Consider the following 24465-nt stretch of genomic DNA (forward strand, 5'->3'; position numbering starts at 1 on the left):
TGGTTTGTATGAGCAGGATCTCATGTAAAAGAACCAATTCAACAAATATTTGAGAAGTAATGATGATTTATTTTCCTGTACCTTGTCCATATGCAAGGGACTACTGTGCCACAATTGGTATTTGTTTTTTAACCCCTACTGAGATTTTGACTTACTCATTAAGCTTCTTTTCTGGCACAAAGGTAAACATAGTCCCTTGTGTATTCAAATGGTCCTCACACTGTTCACTTTGAAATGTTTTATCTAACAACTTCCCTTCTACCCCAACACACCATTAAACAAATAAACTCAGACATCATTTAAAGTCAAAGTCAAATATCACTTCTTCTGTGAAACTCCTCCACATCAAGCAGAATTAATTTTCTTGTGCTCAATAAAACTTTATGCAAATAGCAATTAAGCTCCCAAAATACGGAATTGTGGCTGTCTTTATGGGAGTACATTTCCTCTACTATGCCTGAAAATGTAAACAGGACCTTACTAACAATTATTAACTGTCACTTACCACATTATCAGGACCAGAATACATCTAATAAATATTTGTTAACATTTTATTACATAACTGTGTATTGAAAACTGAGAGGGTGGGACAAGTCTCTATTTTCTTCCCACTTTCTCTCTCCCCATCCTATTTCCCCCTCCACTTTTCTTATCTCATGTTCCTGCTCTCTCTCCTTCCTATTCCTTTACTGAGTAGGTTAAGATTCTTTAATATTTTATCATGTTTATTCAATCTAAACTATAGAAATCTCTTCTTCCAGCCATGACAAATAACAAGTACTAAACTAGCCCCTCTCCATAACAACTATGAAACTGGGCAAAATATATGAGGCACCGGGCAATGGGCAGCTCAAGATTGTGATTCTTGACAGACAGAAAATTCATGAGGTGGAATTCTATTTCCTTGGCTCTTTATGCAGAATTTTCTGATCACAGCAGTTTGCTCAAGTCCAAGCAGTAAATGACAGGTTAGCTGAGGAAGCAGGAATCTGAGTTTAGGGCTGTCAAAAAAGCTGGGACTGCAGGGAAATGTAGGGAAGAATTCTACAGAGAGGAAGACCAGCCATCTGTGTAAAGTTCCCCGTGTATTCTTGCCTGAGCCTGGGCTGGGCATACATGAGGTGAGTTCAAAAGGCATGCCAGAGAGTAGCTGCTGCTAGGCTGGATACAGAAACCAGGCAATCCTGGGAGAGTATGGAGTTCTCCCCCCGTCGGAATCCCCTCTTTTACATGTCAAATACCCATCTGAGACCTGGAAAGGCCACACCTTAGAAATGAGGACCATGACCAAGAGTAAGCTTTCCTCGAATTTCCCTACTAAAGTATAAGTCTTGACAAGGCCTGTAGGAGCGAAACTTAGAGGTTGAGACCTACCTAGTTAGAAGGACTTGGGAAACACCTGAGGATTTTCACAAATATGCCTTAACAAATACAAAATACAAACCTATACAAGTATATAAAATAATCAGCTAAATATTGAACTGCCATAAAGCTTCAGAGAAAGAGAAAGCAGTCTTTACACAAATCATTTACCATATCCAGTATAAAACTCAAGAGCTGTTGTTATTTGTTAGAGAAAAATTAACTATTTTAGAGAAATATAAATCATAGTCAAGAAAAAACGTGACCTTGTGACTCAAAGAAGGCCAGATATTAGATTAGCAGACAAAAACTTTAATACAACTACTAGAAATATGCTCAAAGACTTAAAGAAAAATACAGCCTCAATGGTAAATACATAGAAAATCTTGGCAATACAAAGGAAACTATTAAAAGAATCATAGGGAAATTCTATAATTTAAAAGTACATCAACTGACCTGAAACTAATAATAATACTATATGTTAACTCAACTGAAATTTTAAAAATAAAGTATATTAATTGAGATTTAAAAATTCATAGATGGGCTTAATAGAAATTTTGAGGTAGAAGAAAAAGGATCATTGAACTTGAAGGTGTGTGAATAGAAATGGTTTAATCTGAAGGGAAAAAAGGGAGAATGTGCAGAAAAATGAACAGATTCTCAAAACATAGAAAAAAAAATTGCCAAATAGTTTAGCACACATATAATTGGAGACCCAGAAGGAGAAGATAATGAAAATAGGTAAAAAAGAAAAAATATAGTGACTAAAATTCTCCCAAATTGACTTAAAAAAATCAAATTAGCTTCAAGGAGTTGAGTTAATCTTAAGCAAGAAAAACAAAAGAAAATCACACTTGGGTACCTCAAACCATTGAAAAACAAATACAAGAAAAATTAAGGATCCAGAGGAAAAAATGACACATTATATACAGGAAAACCATGATATGCATAGTAGCTGGATTCTAATTAGAAACAATGGAGGCAAGAAGAAAATGGAATATATTTTTAAGGTGTTGACAGAAAAACAGTTTAATTACCCAGAAAAAGTGTCTTTTTTAAAAAAACTTTTTAAAAAGATTTATTTATTTGAGAGAGAGAGAGCATGAGTGGAAGTGGCAGCAGGAAAGGGAGAGAGAATCTCAAGCAGACCCAATGCTGAGCATGAAACCCAACTGGGGGCTCCATCCCACAACCCTGGTATCATGACCTGAGCTGAAACCAAGAGTCAGAAGTTTAACCAACTGTGCCATTCAGGTAACCCCTGATAAAGTTTTTTCAAAATGAGAGTGCAAAAAGATCATTTTTAGATAAACAGAAGCTGAGAGAATTCATCACTAGAAGACCTATACTACATGAAAAACTAACAATGTCGTTATGTCAAAGACAAATTACACCAGAGGGAAACATATATGTTTAAGAAGGACTGAAGAAAGCCAGAAATGGTAAGCAACTAGATAAATGTAAAGATTTCTCTTCTTCTCATTATTTCTTTAAAAGACAACTAATCATTTAAAGCAAAAAAAAAAAAAAAAAAATGTAAGGTGGAGTTTATATTATAATTAGAATTAAAAAGATACAATTAAAGTAGCATTAAGAAGAGGCAGACAGAATTACATACTGTTGTGGGGTTATTATATTTATAATGTGAGAAGTGTGTGAGATACAGTATCAGGTATAAAATATAAGGTGTGAAGTGAAAGTAGCATCATATTAACTCTAAGCAGACTTACTGATATGCTAAGAAAGTATTTTGTTAGGCCTTGAGCAAATATACAAAAAAGAAATATAATTAAAAAGTTAATGAGAAGGGCACCTGGGTGGCTCAGTTGGTTAAGGTCAGTCAGCTCAGGTAATGATCTCAGGGTCATGACCTGGAGATTCACATCAGGCTCCATGCTCAGAGAGGAGTTTGCTTGAGATTCTCTCTCCCTCTCCCTCTGCCCCTCCCCCTGCTCATGCTCTAAATAAATAAATAAATAAATAAAAATAAATCTTTTTTATTAAAAAAAGTCCATGTAGGCAATAAAATGGAGTATTAAAAACTTCTGTAAGCTGAAAAGAAAAGAGAATAGTAGCAAAAGAAGAACATCTATGAAAAACCCAAAGCTAACATGACACTTAGTAATAAAGGATTAAATGCTTTCCTGTTAAGATTGAGAACAAGGCCAATATGTTTGATTTTATCTCGTCTATTCAACATAATACAGAAGTCACTCACCATTGTGATAAGGTGAGAGGGAGATATTGAAAAGGAAAAAATATAGCTGTTATTATTCACAGGTATGATCATCTATGTTGAATATACTAAATAATCTATTAAAAAGTTACTAGAATAACTGATTTTAACAAAGTTACAGAATACAAGGTAAAATACAAAATATTTAAATATTAATTAAATATTAAATATAATTTAATATTAAATATAGAAAAATCAATTTAGCTTGCAATTATGAGCCAATTAAAAAATGAAAGTTAAAATATCATTTATTTGTTTTTTATTTTTTTAAAAGATTTTATTTATTTATTTACTTGTCAGAGAGAGAAAGAGAGAGGGTGCAAGCGCACATGGACCATGAGCCGGGGGTGGGGGGCAGTGCAGAGGGAAAGGCAGGCTCTTATTGAGTTAGGAACCCAATGCAGGACTCAGTCCCAGGACCCTGGGATCATGACCTGAGCCAAAGGCAGATGCTTAACCAACTGAGCCACCCAGGTGTCCCTAAAACATCATTTATAAAAGTATAAAAACATAAAGCACTTGATAATAAGTTCAATGGGAATGTGCAAAAACTCTATAGTGAAAACTTTAAAACATTACTGGAAGAAATTTAAAAATATTTGAATAAAGGGAGAAGTAAAATATGTTTATGAATTGGAAGACTCAATTTAAGATGCACTTTGATCCTGTACTGATCTATAAATTCAATATATTCTCTATCAAATTCCCAATAAGTTTTGTTTTGATTTGGTTTGATGTAGTTTTTTAAAGTAAAACTTGAAAAGTTGATTCTAAAAGATCTATAGAAATGTAAAGGATCTAGGATAACCAACACAACTTTGAAAAACCTGGAGGACTTATACTTTCTGATTTTAAGATACACTATACAATTATATAATATTGAGTCCTATAGAATAGAATAGAGATTCCAGAAGCACACCTAAACATGCATGGGCAATTGATTTGCAACAAGAATGTAAAAGCAATTCAGTGAAAAAAGGAGAATCTTTAAAACAAATAGTGTTTGAACATTAACTACCATTTGTTAACTCGGGCACATAATTCATATCTGATATAGAAAAATTAGCTCAAATGGATCATAAACATAAATGTGAGACTTCAAACTCTAAGACTAGTAGAAGAATGTACAAGAAAAAATTCCTCACAACTTTAGCAGGCACAGATTTCTTAGACGAAATACAAAGAACACTAAACAGAAAAGGAAAAAAGGACATATTATACTTCTGTTCTTCAAACAACACTGTTAAGGCGGGGTAAGCTAGTTTCACACAAAGAAAATATTTGCAATGCATTTATCCGAAAAGGGACATAATTGTTTCCAGAATATATCACTTAAGACAACAATAAGACAAATTACGCAAATAAAAATGGACCAGTGATTTAACGGGCAGCTCATAAGAGATGTATAAATTGTCAATAAGCCTGTGAGAATGTTCTCAGCACTATTAGTCATCGGGGACATGCAAATTTAAACAGTGAGACAGTACTTCACAACTACTAGAGGCTAAACATGAAATATTGACAGTACCAAGTGTTGACAAAGACATGGAAAAAGGGTAATTCTCATTCATTGCAGGGGAGAATATAAAATGGTATAATCACTCTGGGGAAAAAAGCCTGGCAGTTTTTCATAAAATGAAAAATAGAATTACCATGTGACCCAGAAATTCTACTTTTAGGTATTTATCTAAAAGAACTGATGACCCAAGTCCATGAAAAAAACAGTACATTAATGTTCTCAGCCCCTTTTTTCATAATAGCTAAAAATGAAACAATATAACTATCCAAAAATAGGTGAATGAATAACCAAATGATGATATATCTGTACAATGGAAGGCAATTCAGCAATTAAACAAAAAGAACTACTTATAGGTAGAACAACATGAACAAATTTCAGAAGCATTATGATAAAAGAAAGAAGCCAGATATAAAAGGGTATATACTGTGTGTTCCCACTCATATTTGCTTTCTGAAGAGAAAAATACTAATTCATAGTGATAAGAATCAGGTTTGCAGTTGTTGAGATGAATGATGTAGAAGGATCGATCAAAGGGACATGAGGATACTTTCCGGGATGATAAAATTACTCTGTATCTTGAATGTGATTACATTCAAGATATAGGTATTTGCATATAGGTATTTGTTGAAACTACAGGTGAAGTTTACTTGATGAAATTATGAAATAAAAATCTCTGTTATATTAAAAGTCTGAAGGTTCCATGCAAAGACAGGTTGAGTTCTCTAAAGTCAAGTCAATAAATAATTCAGCTATCCAATAAATAATAAATAAAACTAAAATAGAGAAATAAAAATTATTTTGAATGTACCTGTTATAAATATTAAATAGGATATTTAATATTAAAATTTGATTGCCGTCTTATGAGATTCACATGTCTGATTTTGTGGAGAGATAAACAGTAAGTAGTATTCTGAACTTACTGCATCTATTTCTGGAGAGGTTAGTAACTCCTCTTAGCTAACACTGGAGTCTGTAGAAAGTTTATGCTTTCTTCTCTTCACAGTATGAATGACTCTTTTGAGAATAATATTAATACTGAGATATATTAATGCTAGGTTTTGATTTTCTCTTCCGCTTTGCAATAAAGCACAAATAATTAAAATTGGATATAGTTCCACAAAAGGAAATTCACATGTTGCTTGATATTTGTTATATACATACAAAATATAAACATAAAAATGCTCTTTCTTTCTTTCTTTCTTTTTTCCTTCCTTCCTTTCTTCCTTTCTTTCACTTGAGAGAGCACTGTGCATGCATGTGTTCTGGTGTGCAGGGTAGGGGGTTTGGAGGGGAGAGGGATGACAGAGAGGGAGAGAGATTTGTAAGCAGGCTCCACATTCAGCACAGAGCCCAATGTGGGGCTCAACCTCACGACCCTGAGATCATGACCTAAGCTGAAATCAAGAGTCAGACGCTTAACTAACTGAGCCAGCCAGAGCCCCTAAAAATGCCTTTTCTTTATATCTTATCTTGCTAAAGGAAAACTCATAGCCAATGGCAGTTTGCTTTTCATGATGGTCTAATATTTACAAAGATAAAGGAGAAAAATACATTTCTTCTATCCATTATATTCAACTGAACTAGCAAGGAAAAGCACCCCTCTGAAGATCAAAAACAACTGTGAGTAAGCCTCACATATCTCTCTTTCTAATCAATCCCAACAACAACCAAAATAAATAAATAAATAAATGAAGGAAAGGGCGAATATACAAAAGTTCTCTGTGAACCCTTACAAAGTCACAAAACTATATTTTTCTGAAAATGTATCTCCCTCCACTATTTTCAAATAAGTTTAAATAATGTAATATTTAGTTCATTATCAAAAAGGAAAACCCAAAACATAGATAATCCTTAATCCACAAAGCAGTGATGACATCAATCCCATATGATCTGGGAGACAGGAAGAGTGCACAGAAGAATGCATCACCTTGGGAGACCCGAGATCACAGGTAACTGCTCTGTCATTTCCCCGCTTCGCCATTTGCAATAACCTACTTGATTATCCAATTACATTAGGGATCAATCCATAGGCGGTGCTTTCTGATCTCATTTGTGAAACTTCCATGTCTGTATGAATCCATATGACCTCAGACTTTTTGAAAATGTACAGAATAGTCAACCCAGAACCATCACCTGCTTCAACTGGCATATTTGGTTAGCATTCTTCAAAGTGAAGACTTCAGAGAAGATAAAATTTCAGCTTCAGTTTCTCTTTCAGGAAAACAGAATCTTCTTTAACCAAAATCTAACATTTTGCCACAATGTGCTGCTAGGTGGTCATGGCCATGGCTTTTTCTTTCCCCTCACAGGTGACTAACTGAATATGAATGTAAGCTAACTCACCAACACAGCTATTGTGAAATTGTACTTGGACCTCAGTAACTTCATTTTAAACTTGGAATAGTCATGGTGGTTTACAGTGATTGTGTAGTTTTCACACAGAATATCTCATTTAATCTTCCCCAACTATATAAAACAGCCACGTATCACAATGTCCACGTTGTAAAGGGGTATAGATGAGGGATCTCAGACTCCCAGAGGTTAAGTTCTGAACATCACTTAGTTCAGATATGACAAAGCTAAAATTCAAACCCGAGTCCTCCCTTTTCCCAAATCCTGTACTCTTTAACAATCCCTGGTTTCTCTATGCAGGAAATGTCAATTTAGAAATGAAGGTGAGCTGAAGGCTAGGAATATCAAAATGTTTCATTTAGCACCTTCATCCTAAGGATGAAGAAATGTAATACATTAAATAAGACCAATCTACCAAGCTGTGAAGTGTTGGAATACCCATATATACAAAAATAGGAGAACATGGGACGCCTGGGTGGCTCAGTTGGTTAAGCAGCTGCCGTCGGCTCAGGTCATGACCCCACCACCCTGGGATCGAGTCCCACATCGGGCTCCTTGCTCTGCAGGGAGCCTGCTTCTCCCTCTGCCTCTGCCTGCCATTCTGTCTGCCTGTGCTCACTCTCTCCCCCCCTCTCTGATAAATAAATAAAATCTTTAAAAAAAAAAATAGGAGAACATTCTGACCAATGCGAAAGTAAATCTTTAAAAGATCAATATACTAACTAAAAACCTTTCCCAGAAGGAAAATATCTGAATATCTCATAACAGAAAATACAGGGTTCAAGGTTAATGAAAAGAATGAGGGAGCTTAGTACTTTTCCAAGGTAGTGTCAAGGCTGGCCTATAGTCCAAAACTTGTGACTTAGCCATCAGCCTTTTGGTAGCATGGAAAGTACTTTCCAGCTTGACCAGTGGAAGTCTAATTCCCCATTACACCTCAGTTGTAATCCTATAGCAATTTATGTGCTAAGACAATGTCCAGAATCTCTGAAGAACTGTGAGGTTTTATTAGAACCATTTGAATTGGTGATAACCCATCCTAGACATATTTGAATCCAAATTTCTGGATGGGGACCTGATACCTGAATTTGTAACAAGAAAATCCCACCCCAAGTTTCTTATAAACACTAGAGTTTGAGAACACCACTCTCCTGGACCGAAGTTTGAAAATAGAAACAGTATCCCCTATTCATTTCTTCTAAAGAAACCCACTTTTGTCCTTTGGTCATCACTTAACTTCTCACTCTTAGATGCCTCCTGTGGGCTCATCCCAGGGTAACTGATGAAATATAGACCATAAGGGGGGTGCCTGGGTGGCTCAGTGGGTTAAGCCTCTGCCTTCAGCTCAGGTCGTGATCTCAGGGTCCTGGGATCCAGCCCCACATTGGGCTCTCTGCTCAGCAGGGAGCCTGCTTCCCCCTCTCTCTCTGCCTACTTTTGATTTCTCTCTCTCTGTCAAATAAATAAATAAATAACATCTTAAAAAAAAAAAAAGAAAGAAAGAAAGAAAGAAAGACTATAGAGTGGGTGGGAACTCTGAACTGGGAATGTGGGGGTTCGGAAAGCCCACTACTACCCACTTTTAACCCTATACTGATGTGGGTCTGACACTTCCTGACCATTTTTTCAGACAACTATAAAGCCCCCCCACTCTTTTTTTTTTTTTTTTTTTTTTTTTTGCAGAAAATAAGAAGAAGTTCACTACAGTCCTTCCATACTCTGAGTTGAATATTACCAGCCACACTAAGTACATTTAATCTGGAGCATTTCCAATAGCTCACCTGGACAGGATGAAAGAAATGGATTAAATGTTGGGACTGGACTGTTTTGGTTTGGCTTCTAAACCAACTAGCTGTGCATTCTTGAAAGGAAAATTCAATAGTGGGTCCTTACTTTCCCTCATTAAAAAAAAAATAATTAAACTGGATTTGTGTTTTGAACTTTCTGACACACCATAAAAACACATTTACATCAATCATGCACACACATGGATATTGCAAACAGGTTTCATGAGGTGACACCAAATTTTGTATGATAAACTGATACTTTCTATTCTATTCTTTTCAATTCTGTTCCATACTTTGAACAAATATAGATAGTAACCTAGTAAGTTAACTTCATGACTCACTAATGAGGCATGAATGTTGCAATGTTTGAAAAACATTGGACTGTTACATGGGTTTTTGTCTAATATTAAAATAGAAAAGTCATCAAGTACATTTCTCTATTCTTTCTTATACCTTAAAAGTCTCCTTGTGATGGGACGCCTGGATGGCTCAGTTGGTTAAGTGGCTGCCTTTGGCTCAGGTCATAATCCCAGTGTCCTGCGATCGAGTTCCACATCAGGCTCCTTGTTCGGCGGGGAGCCTGCTTCTCCCTCTGCCTCTGCCTACCACTTTGTCTACCTGTGCTCGTGCGCTCTCTCTCGCTAACAAATAAATAAATAAATTTTTTTTAAAAAAGTCTCCTTGTGGTAAGATTATTTTAATTCATATGTAGGAGATGCTAAAAGAATATAAAATTACAAATGAAATTAGTAAAGTTAGCTGGATAATCAACTATCTTCTTTCAAAATTCAAATATTTCATACTTTAGATAAGCAAATATGTAAAACCTAGTCTAATAATGCTACTAAAAAATTCTTCAGAATTTCTACCCAGAAACATTTTACTGGTTCGTTCTTTGCTTCTATTTCCCCAGGCACATCTGGATGCAGGGAGAAACTGTGATGAGGGAGGGAGTCAAAGTAATGAGCAGAAACTGATCTCTTTCCTCCCAAACACATATTTAGGAGCTGACATCATAGCCCCATGGCATGAAATACAGATGGAAAAGTAACTGGATTCAAGTCGGGAAATTGAAACTTCACTAGATAAAGACAGGAAAGATTTCAGCTGAGAAACTCACACCTGCTGTGAACTAGAAATCACCAGCCGAATATTGTCATTATTGCTCTGAAAATAACTTCTGCTAAAGCAATAAAATAGGATGAGGGCCAATGACTAAGCTTCCATCGGGGCTCTTTCCTGAGATTGTATTTTGTAGAGAATACAAAAAATCAGGTGACAACTGAAAAGAACGCATCCCTACACCTCCTATTTCCTGGACAGCCCCCAGGATTCAGGTTGCCTACAGGGTTAGTCCATGGGCTGGCAGTTGCCAGCACAACCCCCACATCAGTCCCTCCCTGAACAGTCCTGTGGGGCCACCAGTAACAATTCACAACAGCCAGTCAGTCACAATAGGAAACTGAGACGGGCTCCAAAATGGTTAAGTTGAATGTGCCATATGGCTTCCTGGGTCTGTCATCTGATTGCTGTTTAGAATACTTGACTATTAGTCAGGCCAATGAGTTCACCCAGCAGAAGGCACAGTGGTCAGCCAGACTTGGCCAAGGGCAGTAGGCGAACTCCCTTGTCTGTGATTTCGACCCTGTCTGGACCAGACAGAAATCAAAGTAATGATTATCACCCAGAGAGGCAGATTGAAGAGTCTTTTGAGTTTCCAATATCAGGGCTCCCTTCTCTTTTTGTCAAATATCTTTTCTTGTATTGTCTTTCTTTTTATTTATTTATTTGAGTGAGAGAAAGAGGGGGAGAGCGCACGAGCAGTGGGATGAACAGAGGTAGAAGCAGACTTCCCACCAAGCAAGGAGCCCAGTGTGAGGCTCCATCTCAGGACCCCAAGATCATGACCTGAGCCAAAGGCAGATGCTTAACTGACTGAGCCACCCAGCCTCTCAGTGTTTTCTTTATCAGCTTCTTTTTCTTCGTTGTTTGTTTCTTCCCTTTTTCTCACCTTTCTTTTACTTTACCTGTATCTTATCTTTCTGAAAACCTTTTTTTAAAATTAAAATTTAACTTTAATATCATTCCTGCCAGATTATTGTGGTTGCTCTTAGTTCCTACTGCACTTGCTACTGCCTTATAAGTTAGTGTGGTATTAGTGAGATTGCTTTCGTCATTACAGAGCTATGTCTTACTTTGTACATCGTAAGAGAGTTCCATATTTTCAGCAGGCCCTATCAGCACGTATGTTATCTAAGACACAGCCAGTTTATTCAGGCAGCAAATTAAACTTGTGTTCATAGCTGATTAGAGCCAGACGACATCTCAGAGATGATCAAATCCAATTCCTTAATTTTACAGATGAAAAACTGTGGCCCAAAGAGTCCAAGGGACTGACTCCAAATCTTAATCTAATATTCAGTGTGGTTTGGGCCAAATATATGAGGCACATAAAACTACAGAAGTATGGAAAATTGTGTGCACACTGTAATTTCTTAAAAAGCCAATTTTGGTCATTGGATGTTAAACACCTGGACAAAGTCCAGTGATGCGTCAATAGTTTAACATAAACGATGGTAATTGCTAGGGATTCAATTTCCTATGTGCTTGAGCTGGATAATAAACTGTCTCCTGGAATGGAGCCCTCAGGAAAGAAAAGTGCATGAATCACTCACACTCACGATTCTGGAGAAATCTAAAGCCATACTACCTAAACACAGAACTTAAACTACCAGAAAACAGCAATTTTGCATGAAATAAAGTATGGTGGTCAGGTACTCTGAGAAGAAATACATGAGAAATTGGGAAGGGATTCTGAGTGCTTAAAGTTAAAGTTCTTAAAAATAAATACATACATTTTTATTTATTTATCTATTTATTTATGGGGTGGGTTTTTTTTTAAAAAGATAATCATCTAGGAGTCTTTAATTTCTTAAAATTAGTATTCAGTCTCATAAGTAACATTTTATTTTGATAGAATTTTAAACTTAATAAGTTTTAAGAACTAGCTCGCAAATTCGTTTTACCGAGATTTACTATTTGTATATATTGCCCTTATTGCTTTATCTCTGTCCCTTTTTCTAACTTACTCATTTACTTACCATCTGAGCCAACTGAGAATATTTTAGAAATATGGCACGTCTTTACCCCTAAAAACATTAATATATCATTGCTAAGAATAAAAACATTCTCTTACAGAATACTTACAATTATGTTAATTAGATAATTTAACATTGATACAATATTGAGGTCTAATTGCTATTTTTAATAAGGAAGGCACTGAAGTCACTGTACTCTTTTCTAAATTAGCTTTCATTATATGCCACTGGTTTGGGGATGAAGCATTCTCATAGTACGTTTTTTCAATGGAATGAGCGAAACCGAGTATACAATGTTGTTCTGTTACCTGTTGATGCATTGATTGCTTCATAGCTTATTAAAAAGCCTTCATAAGCAAGGTCAGAGTCAGCCACAAATTTAAGCATTAATGAGTTGGTACTACTGGTAAGAGACGGTGGGATTGATTTTCCACAGTATCTGTTTCAAGAACACAGATTTTAAAACTTTTAGTATACTTGAAATGATGCACCAAAAATTAGGACATGTAAAAATAAGAAATAATAACCCCCATTAACCTTCAAAAACAAATATATTTCAAACCCAAAACATCTACAAAGTTGCTGAAGATCGTCCTAGTCATGATTACTTCCCTGAAATGGTTATACGTGTATACCAAGCTGTGTGGCTTGCCATGCATAAGAAGTTTAAGGAAATGAGAAGTTGCAAGGTATACAAAGTCACTGTATAGCATATTAATGAAGTTATTAATAATAATGTAATAAATTTACACAATAAAGGGAAAGCATAGACCATAACTCATAGAGCACAGACTCTAGCATCAGCTCCATCATTTGGAGGCATTATGACTTTAAGCAGATCACTCAACCCCAATGCTTCAGTTTTCTCATCTCTAAAGTGGGGATTATGATAGCATTTACTTCATAGAGTTGTTTTTAGAATTTTATGAGTTAATATACTACATTTAAGAGGGTTAGAACAGTGCCTAGAAAAGTGAGCCCTATAGAGTGAGCCCTATATAGGGTTCCTATATAGGAGCCCTATAATAATAAAGAGGTATTATTTTTAAACAGCTGCCCTACGTGGAAGTAAAAGTTTAGTTACTGAGCCATGTTAAATTTTTGCTAAGTAGAACCAATTTTACTCAGAAGAAGAAAGTTTTAAAAGAAAAAATAAAGAGGGAGAATAACACTAGGAGATTAAATAAAACACTAGGATATAAAAATGTACTATGAGAATACCTCATCTCCAAACCCATGGCACATAATGAAAACTACTTTAGAAAATAAATAAGAAAATAATAAATAAAGGGAAAATGTTTAAAATGGGTAAGAAAAAAGAAAACAAAATTAAGAAGAAATAAAAAATTAATCAAGAGATTTCTATTTCCAAAAAAGATGTAGTAATAGGGGCTGGATATAAAACCTGTCATCTGAAACAACTGACAATCTGGTCTGGACAAAAATATACAAAGCAGTGGATCTCAAGATACTGGATATCAAGTGATGAAGGACAACGATTTTTCAGAGACAATAAATAAGTGAATTTGAAAGCAGAACCAGAAATGATCAAGCTGTTTCCAAGAACCTTAATACATTTTTTTAAGATTTTTTATTTATTTATTTGACAGAGAGAGATCACAAGTAGGCAGAGAGGCAGGCAGAGAGAGAGAGAGGAGGAAGCAGGCTCTTTGCTGAGCAGAGAGCCTGATGCGGGACTCGATCCCAGGACCCTGAGATCATGACCTGAGCCGAAGGCAGCGGCTTAACCCACTGAGCCACCCAGGCGCCCCCTTAATACATTTCTAAAACAAAGTTCAACATATATGGAATTTAAGAAACAAATGAGCAAAGAAAAAAAGAGAAAGAGTTAAAGAAATGGAGAGAGACAAATCAAGAAACAGACTCTTAATTATAACAAACCAATGATTACGAGAAGGGAGGGGGAGAAGCAGGACGGATTAAACAGGTGATGGGAATTAAGGAGTACACTTGTGATATGCACCGGGTGTTCGGGTGTTCGACGGAAGGATTAAATCATATTGTACACCTGCAACTAATATTACACTGTATGTTCACAAACTGGAATTAAATTAAAAAAAAAAACCCACAAAGCTCAAAAACACATACAGAAATGCAATCATGTTCACTACACAAAAACACAAAATTGAAAATGTCTGGCATCCTATCGAATATTACCAGACATGAAAAGGAGGAACGTAGAACACATAATGAAAAGAAAAATTGATCAATCAGAACACCAAGAAATGACACAGATGACTGAATTAGCAGATAAAAACATTAAAATAGTCATAACTGTATCCCAGAGATTTAAGAAGCTAAAGGAAAAAAATTAATGTGTAGAGACAGGGAAGATATAAAAGATGATCCAAGTTGAACTTCTAGAAATGAAAACTATAATGTCTAAGATGAAAAATACACTTGGTAGGATTTATAGCAGAAGAGATATTTCAGAAGAAAAGATGGTGCACTCAAATACGCAGCAATAGAAACTTTCCAAAATGAAACACAGAGAGAACAAGAACTCAACTCAAATGAACAGAGTTCATCAGTAAGCTGTGGGACAATATCAAATGGCCTAAGATACTTGTAATCAGAGTCCCCAAAGGGAAGAAGAGACAGGAAAATTATTTCAAGAAATAATGACCAAAAAATTTTCAATTTGATGAAACTATAAACTCTCAGATCCAAGATGAACAACAGCACAATTATGCTAAGAAAAGCCAGACAAGAAAGGAGTACATACAGTTTAATTCCATTTTTTATACAGTTTTAGAATTTACAAACTAATTTATAGTTATCAAAAGGTTGGTTGTTTCCTGGAGATGGGGATGAGAGACAGAGGTGAGGAATTATCTTGATTTTGGCAATGCTTTTATGGGTATACACTATGTCAAAACTTAATTACTGAAGACCAAGACTACAGAGTAGTCAGTAGCAATACAGAAATGGTCATGGAGGAGCGAACATGTTGCTCTCAACTGGTTTTTATAACACAACATGGTCGATTTTAACATTCTTCACTGCAGTCCGGAAGCAAATAAGCAGGAAGTTCAAAATATTTTTACCTCCCAAGAGATGTCTCAGAACCAGTGTCGTAAACTTCCAAGTAGTCACTTGTGCAATTGTAATGAAATTGCAGATGAAACACCCTGAAGATCAAATGAACCAGGTGGCCAGGTTGGACTAATATATGCCAGGTACAGCTGATGCCATGAGGGTAGATATTTGGATGGCCAGGACTTTGAATGATTCCTGTTGACTCTGTCAGAATTTTTCCACATGCTGTCGAAATAAAAACAATAATCATTATTAGAATAACTAACCAACAAGCTACCCAGAATTCAAAATAAAATAATCTGATCAGGGCGCCTGGGTGGCTCAGTGGGTTAAGCCTCTGCCTTCGGCTCAGGTCATGATCCCAGGGTCCTGGGATCAAGCCCTGCGTCGGGCTCTCTGCTCAGCGGGGAATCTGCTTCCTCCTCTCTCTCTGCCTGCCTCTCTGTCCCCTTGTGATCTCTCTCTGTCAAATAAATAAATAAAATCTTTTAAAAAAAAATCTGATCATAACCTCTTAAAAGCTGAAAAAGAAATATGTTCCTCATATGCCACTTAAGATAACCTAGTTTTTCTCTTTTATTAGTAGAAATCAGTTAACTATTGATACGTACTAATTAGGAAATATATTTTTTCTTTGTCTTTTGAGTGTACTTTAAAATTTTTACAATGTTGATGACTACACATCTACAGCGCAGATGAATTTTCTATAATAATTTATTACTGCTGCTTACTTTTTCTGTCCAAAGGCAAAGTAGGAGAAAGTGTCAGTATCTTACCCAAATCTGCAGAACTGAATTTGGCCATGAAACCACGATTTTCAGTAGAAGAACTTTTCACGAATATGACATAAAGAAAATTGTACACAGATGTTATAAATGAAGGTATGTCTGTGCCACAATATTTTTTATTTTCAGGAGAACCCAAAATTGGACTGCTACCAATCTGAGTAAACAACAGCGACAAAAAAAGGTATATTCAAGTTTATTTTGTTAGATATTATTTTGGAAAACTGCTTTTTAAAATTAAATTCAAAAAAGAATAAAAAAATTAAATTAAATTATTTAACATATAACATATTGTTTGTTTCAGGGGTACAGGTCTGTGATTCATCTGTCTTATATAATACCCAGTACAACTTTTTTTAAGAATAATTATTTCTGAAAGATATTATTAATGTCATAAAATAAAATTTTAGTCACCCCTAAAGAAACTTCACGTTTTAGTGATCATTCCCCATTTCCCTCAAACCCCAGGCTCAGAGAGTCCACACTGGACATTTCAAATAAATAAGATTACACACTACTTGGTCTCGTATGACTAGCTTCTTTCATTTAACCTATTTTCAAGATTTATCCATGTAAAATGTGTCCTTTCTTCATTCCTTTTTATATCCCACTGTATGGATAAGCCATATTTTAATAATCCATTTATTAGTTGATGGATATTTATATTGTTTGTTCTTTTTGGCTACCAAGAATAACAACTGTAGTCATTTATGTATAAATTTTCGTGTGGACATATATTTTCGTTTCCTCCAGGTATACAGGTAGTAGTGGAATTGCTTGGTCAGATGATAAATGCTAACTGCTGGCTCATATGCGTAACTTCTTGTGGAACTTGCAACTGTGTTCTGAAGTGGCTGTACCATTTTATATGCTCACTAGCAGTGTGTAAGTGTAAGAAGTTTCCAGTTTCTCTTGATCCTTGCCCATACGCTCTATGTTGTGGCTTCTGGATGATAGCCGTCCGCTTACTTGTGAAGCAGTACCTCGCTATGGTTTGATTTGTATTTCCCTGAAGATGAATGATATTCAGCAACTTTTTATGTGCTTGTTGGCTATTTGTGTTTATTCTTGGAAGAAATATGCACTTAGATTCTTTGCCCACTTTAAAAATTAGATTGTTTTTAATTTTGATGAAGCCCAATTTTCTATTCTTTTCTTTTTTTGTTCTTTGTGTCATATCTAGAAGCCTTTGCCTAATCTAGGTCCTAAATACCCTTCTGTTGTCTCCTAAAAGTTTCACTGTTTTAGCTTCCACGCTTAGGTCTATGATCCATTTTTAATTAATTTCTGTGTATGGTGTAAGGAAAGGGTCTACTTTCACAATTTTGTATGTGGTTACTCAGCACCATTTGCTGAAAATACTATTTTTTTTCCCCATTGAAATGTCTTGGTGACCTTTCAAGAATCAGCTGGCCATACAGGAGTGGATTTTTTTCTGTATTTTTAATGCTTTCCCATTTTTTCCGATTTTTGTCCTTACTCAAATAATACAATATTATTACTGTCGCTTTTTTCTAAGTTTTAAAATTGGTTAAATGTGAGTCTTCTAACTTGGTTCTTCTTTTTCAAAAATGCTTAAGTTATTCCATCATTTCTAGATGAATTTTGCAATCAGCTTGTGAATTTCTGCAGAACATGCCAGCTGGGATTTTGATAGGGATTAAATGGAATCTTCAGATATGTTTGGGGAGTACTGCCAACTGAACAACATTAAGTCTTCTAATCCATAAACATGGGATGTCTTTCCACTTATTTAGATCCTTAATCTCCTTAAATAATGCTTTAAGACTATATGTTTTATACATCTTTTTAAAGACCCATTTCTCAATATTTATTCCTTTTTATGCTATTGTAAAGGGCACTGGCTCCCTGGTTTCATTTTCAAATTGTTCACTGCTAGTGTGTAGAAAAAGAAATAGCTTTCATATGTTAATCTTGTATCATGCAATTTGCTAGATATGTTGGTGTGTGTGCATTCCTTCTAATTGTATGTATGTATGTATGTATGGGTTCCTTATGATTTTCTATATATAAGATCATGTTATCTGCGAAGAGAGATAGTTTTACTTCTTCCTTTTCATTCTGAATGCATTTTCTTTCCTTTCCTCGCTGAATTGCCCTAGTTAAAATCTCCAATATAATGTTGAATAGAAGTGGTAAGAACAGACATCTTTTTACTGATGATAAGGGCAAAAGATTTAGTATTTCATCAGTAAATATATTAGTTGTGGACTTTTTATAGATGCCCATTTTCACATTAAGGAAGTTCCCTTCTATTTCTAGTTTGTTGTTGAGCGTTTTTATCATGAAAAGACACTGGATTTTGGCAACATGCTTATTCTGCGTCTACTGAGGTAATCATGTGGAAGATTTTTTCCTTTATTTTATTTTATGGTAGCTGATTTTGTAATATATACCAACATTGCATCTCTGGGGATAAATCCCACTTAGTCATGGGGTATATTCCTCTTTACAAACAGTTTTGTTTCCTGTAACTGATCCGAGGATACTGTGACATCATATTTTCAATAACATTCAACCAAATACAAGTATTCAAAGGTGTTTTACTCTTACCTCAATATAATCTCTATCACAGTGGGCAGAATTTCCAATTTCAAAGGCAGTGAAATTGAAAATAACTACTTGGCTTTGGGGCTGGCGGATGGTCCACCTGCAGATCCTTTCTGCCGGGTACACGTTAGGATGAAAAGGTGAGCGAATGAACCCTTCTCCGGTTAATTCTCCTCCACATGCTGTAAATATGAAAATGATAGTAGCGTTTGTTTAGATAAATGATTCTTGCCTTCACTTTTATTGCAAGGTTTAGTTCTGCATAGGAATATAAAGGAATGAGATATTACTCTTAGAATTTTTTCCTCGCCATTCAAAGACATAAAATTACTAAGTTATTTCAAGAAATTAAAATGTTACAGACAAATTAGAAACTTAAAAACTGAGGCATAAATTTTCTTACCAACTTGATAAACAGCTCTGAAACTAGCTCTTACAACAGAAGTATCTATTTTAAGCCTGATCCAGATACTATTAGTAATGGATTTAATGTGAGAGAGGGTTTCACTGCCGCAGACTTTTCCAAGTAAGGTTTGATCATCTCGAACCTAAATAGAAAAACAAAATAGATCATCAACAAAATTACTTTGGCAATGGTGGATTATTTGGAGATGAAAAAATGGCAGATTCAGAATAAGTTAATCTAGTTTGGGTTACATAGGTTACATAATATTGGGTTACATATTCAGCACAATAAAAGACCACTAAATATTGATAACAAAATCTTAAGCCAAATAAAATCCAAAAGCATAAGAATATTTAATACTTTCTCCTAATAACTTCTACAATGTGAACAGGGAGATAAATTTATAATTTTGGATTATTTAGAAAATAGCAAAATATGAGAACATGATATATCAAAATAGGCAAGTTTTAGTCAAATCTGTAATCAAAGGAAGTCATAGACTAAACTGCTTTTATTATTGAAAGAGACAGAACAGTAGATAACAAAGAGAATTTAAAGAGTCAACTTAAAAAATTGGAAAAATATTAAAATGAGGGATAATAAAGTAAAACTAAAAGTAAAACCTAATAAATAAAATACAAAATAATGTTAAATTCAAGAATACATTCAAGAATTGTCTTTTGGGAGTAAGTTGGGGGATGGGGATATTTAAGATATATCTTTGTCAATAATGACAAAAGAAAATAAAGAAAAAACTAAAAAAAAAAAAACCAAAAATGAGAAACATGCTATAAATACCCAGATACTGATATATTCATTTCATATGAATGATAATTCTTTGTACAGTGCTATGCTAATACAGCTGAAAGTTTGAAATGGTTATTTCCAGAAAAAATATAAATTACTAAAATTATCTCAAAGAGAAGGAAAATAAAATCTGAAGAGATAATAAACCCTGGATAAAATTGAAAACATTATCAAATTACTCCCTACCCCTCCAAAACTCCCAGAAAATGCTCTATCTCATCAATTGTTTCAAACTTTCTTTTAAGATTGTACTTAGAGAGAAAGAGAGAGAGAGAGACTCATGTAGGAAGTAGGAAGAGGGGCAGAGGGAGAACGAGAGAGTCTCAAGCAGACTCCATGTTGAACACAGAGCCTGACACAGAGCTCAGTCTCGTGACCCTGAGATCATGACCTGAGCAGACATCAAGAGTCTGACACCTAACCAACTCTGCCACCCGGGTGTCCCAATTATCTCAAAATTTTATGGAATAAGTGATTGCCATAGAAAATTTGTTCTAAGCCACCCTGTAACATGGAAGAATCTCCAACAGATTTTTCTCAGAACTCTCTTACTAAATTCCAACATAGTTAATACAAATGAAACTATGGATTTTTTTCACCTATTTGGATAGATACAAAAATCTTAAACACAGGTCTAGAAGAACAAATTTACTTCAACATTAGGCTTATGAACCAATCAAATATGAGAATTTAAATAATGCAAATGTATTTAAAATTATGAATTATAAATTACATCCATCAATGGATCCAATAAGATAAACCATGCATTTCTGTAGATGTTTAAAAAAAAAAATGTCAGCATTTCTTTTTATTAAAAGCAAAACTCTTAGAAAATTGGAAGCAAAAGAAAATTTCCTTCATACAATAAGGACCACCTGCTTTAAATCAATAGTCAATGTCTTATAAGGACCATGAGCGCAGTCCATGGAGTCACACAGACCTGGCCAGAGCCCCTGCACTTCCGAGCAAATTACTAAATCTAAGCCTGGCTCACGGGGTTGTTAAGTAAATAGATGAAACAATACTGTGAATTCCTCAGCAATATGCCTAATAATAAAAAAATGTGAACTAAAGAATAGCTATTGAAATTCTTGACACTTTGAAAGGTGAAACGCTAGAGGTTTCTCACAAAATCAGGAATGATTCCATGAATACAGTATATTATTACTTAAGACAATGGTTCTCAATAAGTGTCACAACTACACATTTTTTTTTAAGATTTTATTTATTTATTTGAGAGAGAGAGCACGCAAGCTGGGAGAGCAGCAGAGGGAGAGGAAGAAGCCGGCTCCTGGCATGGCAGGGAGTCCAATACAGGGCTTGATCCCAGGACCCAGAGATCATGACCTGAGCTGAAGGCAGGCACTTAACTGACTGAGTCACCTAGGCACCCCACAACTGGACATTTTGGAAATCTCTGAAAATATTTTTTGTTTTTGTTTTAATCAACTAACGCAGTAGTGGTTAGGCACTATTGGCATTTAGTGCCTAGGGACCAGAGACACTAAACACCCTGAAATGTGAGATAGTCACACACAAAATTCCCCTTATATCCTGTGTGAGACTCGTATAAGGGACAGTTCTATTACTAAGTGTAAAATCTAGCTCTATTTTATAGAACGAATCTAAAATATTTTTGCCCAATTTTAATACACACTGGATTTTCCAAGATTATAAGTAGAGTATAAATCAAAGGAATTTTTTTTTTTTTAAGTTTTAAGTTTAAGTTTTTTCCCGGAAATCTGACAAGTGTTCGTAACCATTTCAGAAAATTTGTCACCAACCTACACAGCCACGTCAGCCTGGGTTTGTACTGTGGCATTCACAGAGACTCAAAGAGAAAATAGACTAAGCCCTCATTTTTTCTTCAAGTCTAGCTTGCTTGGGCTTATAACATAATGTAATAAGTAAATTTGTACATTTTTTACTTTATTTCTCCTAAATCTTATATTCTCAAATATATTTTTTATATTTTATGTGCATTGAGGTTATATCATCTTACAAATTTCATTTCAGAATAGAGAAACGGTGATAAAAGAAGGCCTTAAAGGAAACTGACTTCACCCCAAAACCCTCAACTCAAACAGGGGATTATGGGATATTTGTCAGTGGAAATAACCTTTAAGTTGAGCCTTGAAGGATTATCTATCCAGGCTAAGGGAAATGGGCAATAAAGGGAAGATTTTTAAAGTTCTGATACTCAAAGCCAGCACGGACGTGGTAACACAGTTGTTCCAACCCACAACTGGTAGAAGCATATATAAATTTCTGGGAAATAATTTGACGTGTGCATCAGGAATCTTCAAAATGTTCAGTTTTGGACCCATTATTTTCACTCCTAACACTCTATCATAGGGAAATCATTCAAGATACAGACAGAGACACACAAGGATTCACATCAAAGTTGATCTATAATTACAAGAACTGAAAATATTCCAAGTGTCTAATAATAGGAGAGTGATTAAATAAATTAGAGTGCAGCCGTATGATCGCGTCTTACACAGACCTCAAAAATCACATGCCTCCCTACTGACTCATACCAAACTGGTTTCTTTCGAAGAGCTGTAACACGAATTTCACATATTGCCTTAAAGTTATGCTAAATATTTCTCTAACCAAACTGCGAATCTTTGAAGGAAAACATCTGCCACGCCTTTAGCATCTAACATGGAACTTTGCAAATAGGTATTTGACAAACGCTTGTTGATTCATTAATTTTAAGGCATGGTATGATGGTTCAATTTTTGTTAGCGAGACAAACCTACTAGTGCTTGGAAACCAGGAAGCAGGAAACACAGAGAAAGATACCACCCCGCTCTCTCTCAACCTCCAGGGCTCCACTCTCCTCTGCTAAGACTGTAGTCTCTTGTATTTTGCCCATTAGAAGATGACAAGAAGGAAGAAAAACAGCCAAATAGCATCAGAGCAAGCTAAAGTGGGCCATTCCCCAGGGCCTCACTAATGAAATTCAAGGATTTTAGCAAGGAGAAAGGCAGCTGCAGTCCAAATGTTTTAAGAGGAACTTATAGGGCTCAAGGGCCCTAAACCTAGAAGGTACAATTGATTTTGGCGGCGTTTCTCTGTCTCTGTGGAAATGAAAGCTTATTAAATCTGAAAGCCTGTATTCTCTCTGGATCCTGGACATGACAATACCTTAACCACAGATCCTCTGAAAGAGACAAATAAAGTTCATCAAATGCTCTAAAGTGTCTCCGATATTGTTGCAGCCCACTCTACATTCAATATGTAGGACTCGTGAATTTGTACCTCCCCACAACAGCAGCAATAACAACAACAACAACAACAACCCCTTTTTCTTTTGTGCACAGGCACTAGGATAGACTGTATTATTTTTCCTAATTATTTACGTCCTTCCCTGTCATGGGATCTAACATCTCAGCTCATTGCCATGTGACTTACAATGCCACCCCATGAAGAATGAAAACTTATTCCTCCCATTGACTGAGCTTGGCCATATGGTTTGCTTTACCCAACCCAATGTGAGTGGAAGTGATATGCCATCTCCAGGAAGAAGCTTTGGGAGTCACTGAAGGAGTCAACTATCTTCTCCTTTCTTTTCTTACAAGGTCAAGAGCCTGGGTCCCAGGGACAGATGGGATAGGGTGAGCAGATCAGCAGAACTGCCAGCGACCCCCAAAACCAACATGTTTACATGGGCAAAGAATAAATGTATACTGTTGTAAGCCACAGACATTTTTTTGTTTGTTATTGTTTTTGATTTGTTGTGTTGCTGTTGACTGTTATTATAGTATAACCTACTATATGAGATGATTTGTATTTAAACCTGGTTTATATTAACAAGGAGTTTTTCTTAACGAGTCAGGTGAAGCCATACCATAGTCACTTATAGAGGCATGACATCAAGTTCGTTCTTTATACTGGATCACATTTGCAAAGAAATGACCAGGGCTACTTCAAAATTCCAGTGTCTCTATCCATCTAACACTGGTTGTTTCAGGTCCAGAGAAGCAATAGATAGCCTGTGGCCCATGATCATTAGCCTGTGGAACAGCCCAGATGGCTTCTGACTTTTGCATTAATCAGACTGAACTAGTTCTTGAAGATATACTATTTATTAAGACAACAACAGAAACAGTATTCTTACAAAGGAACTATTTCCTGTAGAGAAAGTTAAAATAAACAAGACCAGAAAAACACAGTTCATATGAAATTTAAGTGTGAGCTCTAGAGCCTAGACAGCAGTAAGCTTTAACATCTGGAATGGATCAGGTCCCAAAGCCCCATCTTAATGCATGTGCTTGTTTGTTTGTATCTGCTATGTATCCAGATTTGTTTTTATATAACAATTCCAAACATCTATTTAAATTATTAAACTTTAATTCAAAGCAAACCAAATATGCTAGACCATGGGTCTGGTCCAACCAAGAGCTAAAGACAGAAGCCTCCCACACAGCAATGTTTAACGTGTAGCTTCCTGTGAAGTGAGCTTCAGGTGGAAAT

The 24465-nt window shown here is 35.5% G+C and overlaps 1 protein-coding gene and 1 long non-coding RNA gene across 4 annotated transcripts in view; one reads left to right on the plus strand and one right to left on the minus strand.

Annotated features, from left to right (window-relative positions):
• The window catches only part of CUBN (cubilin), a 260304-nt gene that overhangs the window by 191069 nt on the left and 44770 nt on the right, over window positions 1-24465 (minus strand). The window contains exons 18-22 of the mRNA XM_082742010.1: window positions 19174-19318; window positions 18774-18952; window positions 16191-16356; window positions 15423-15639; window positions 12663-12793 (exon numbers count right to left, since the gene is read on the minus strand). Of these exons, the coding sequence (XP_082598136.1) occupies window positions 12663-12793; window positions 15423-15639; window positions 16191-16356; window positions 18774-18952; window positions 19174-19318 (838 nt within the window). The remainder of the gene's footprint in view (window positions 1-12662; window positions 12794-15422; window positions 15640-16190; window positions 16357-18773; window positions 18953-19173; window positions 19319-24465) is intronic.
• LOC309870032 lies at window positions 16212-23692 on the plus strand. Of its 3 annotated transcripts, none has more exons than XR_014314433.1 (4): window positions 16212-16295; window positions 16953-17084; window positions 18796-18910; window positions 22817-23692. It is a non-coding gene; the product is annotated as an uncharacterized lncRNA (long non-coding RNA). The 3 variants fall into 3 exon arrangements; XR_014314434.1 differs by having other exon boundaries at window positions 16264-16383; XR_014314435.1 differs by having other exon boundaries at window positions 16264-16383; window positions 23571-23692.

Source organism: Mustela nivalis (genome assembly GCF_964662115.1).
Source record: "Mustela nivalis genome assembly, chromosome: 7".
Classification (NCBI taxonomy): Eukaryota; Metazoa; Chordata; class Mammalia; order Carnivora; family Mustelidae; genus Mustela; species Mustela nivalis.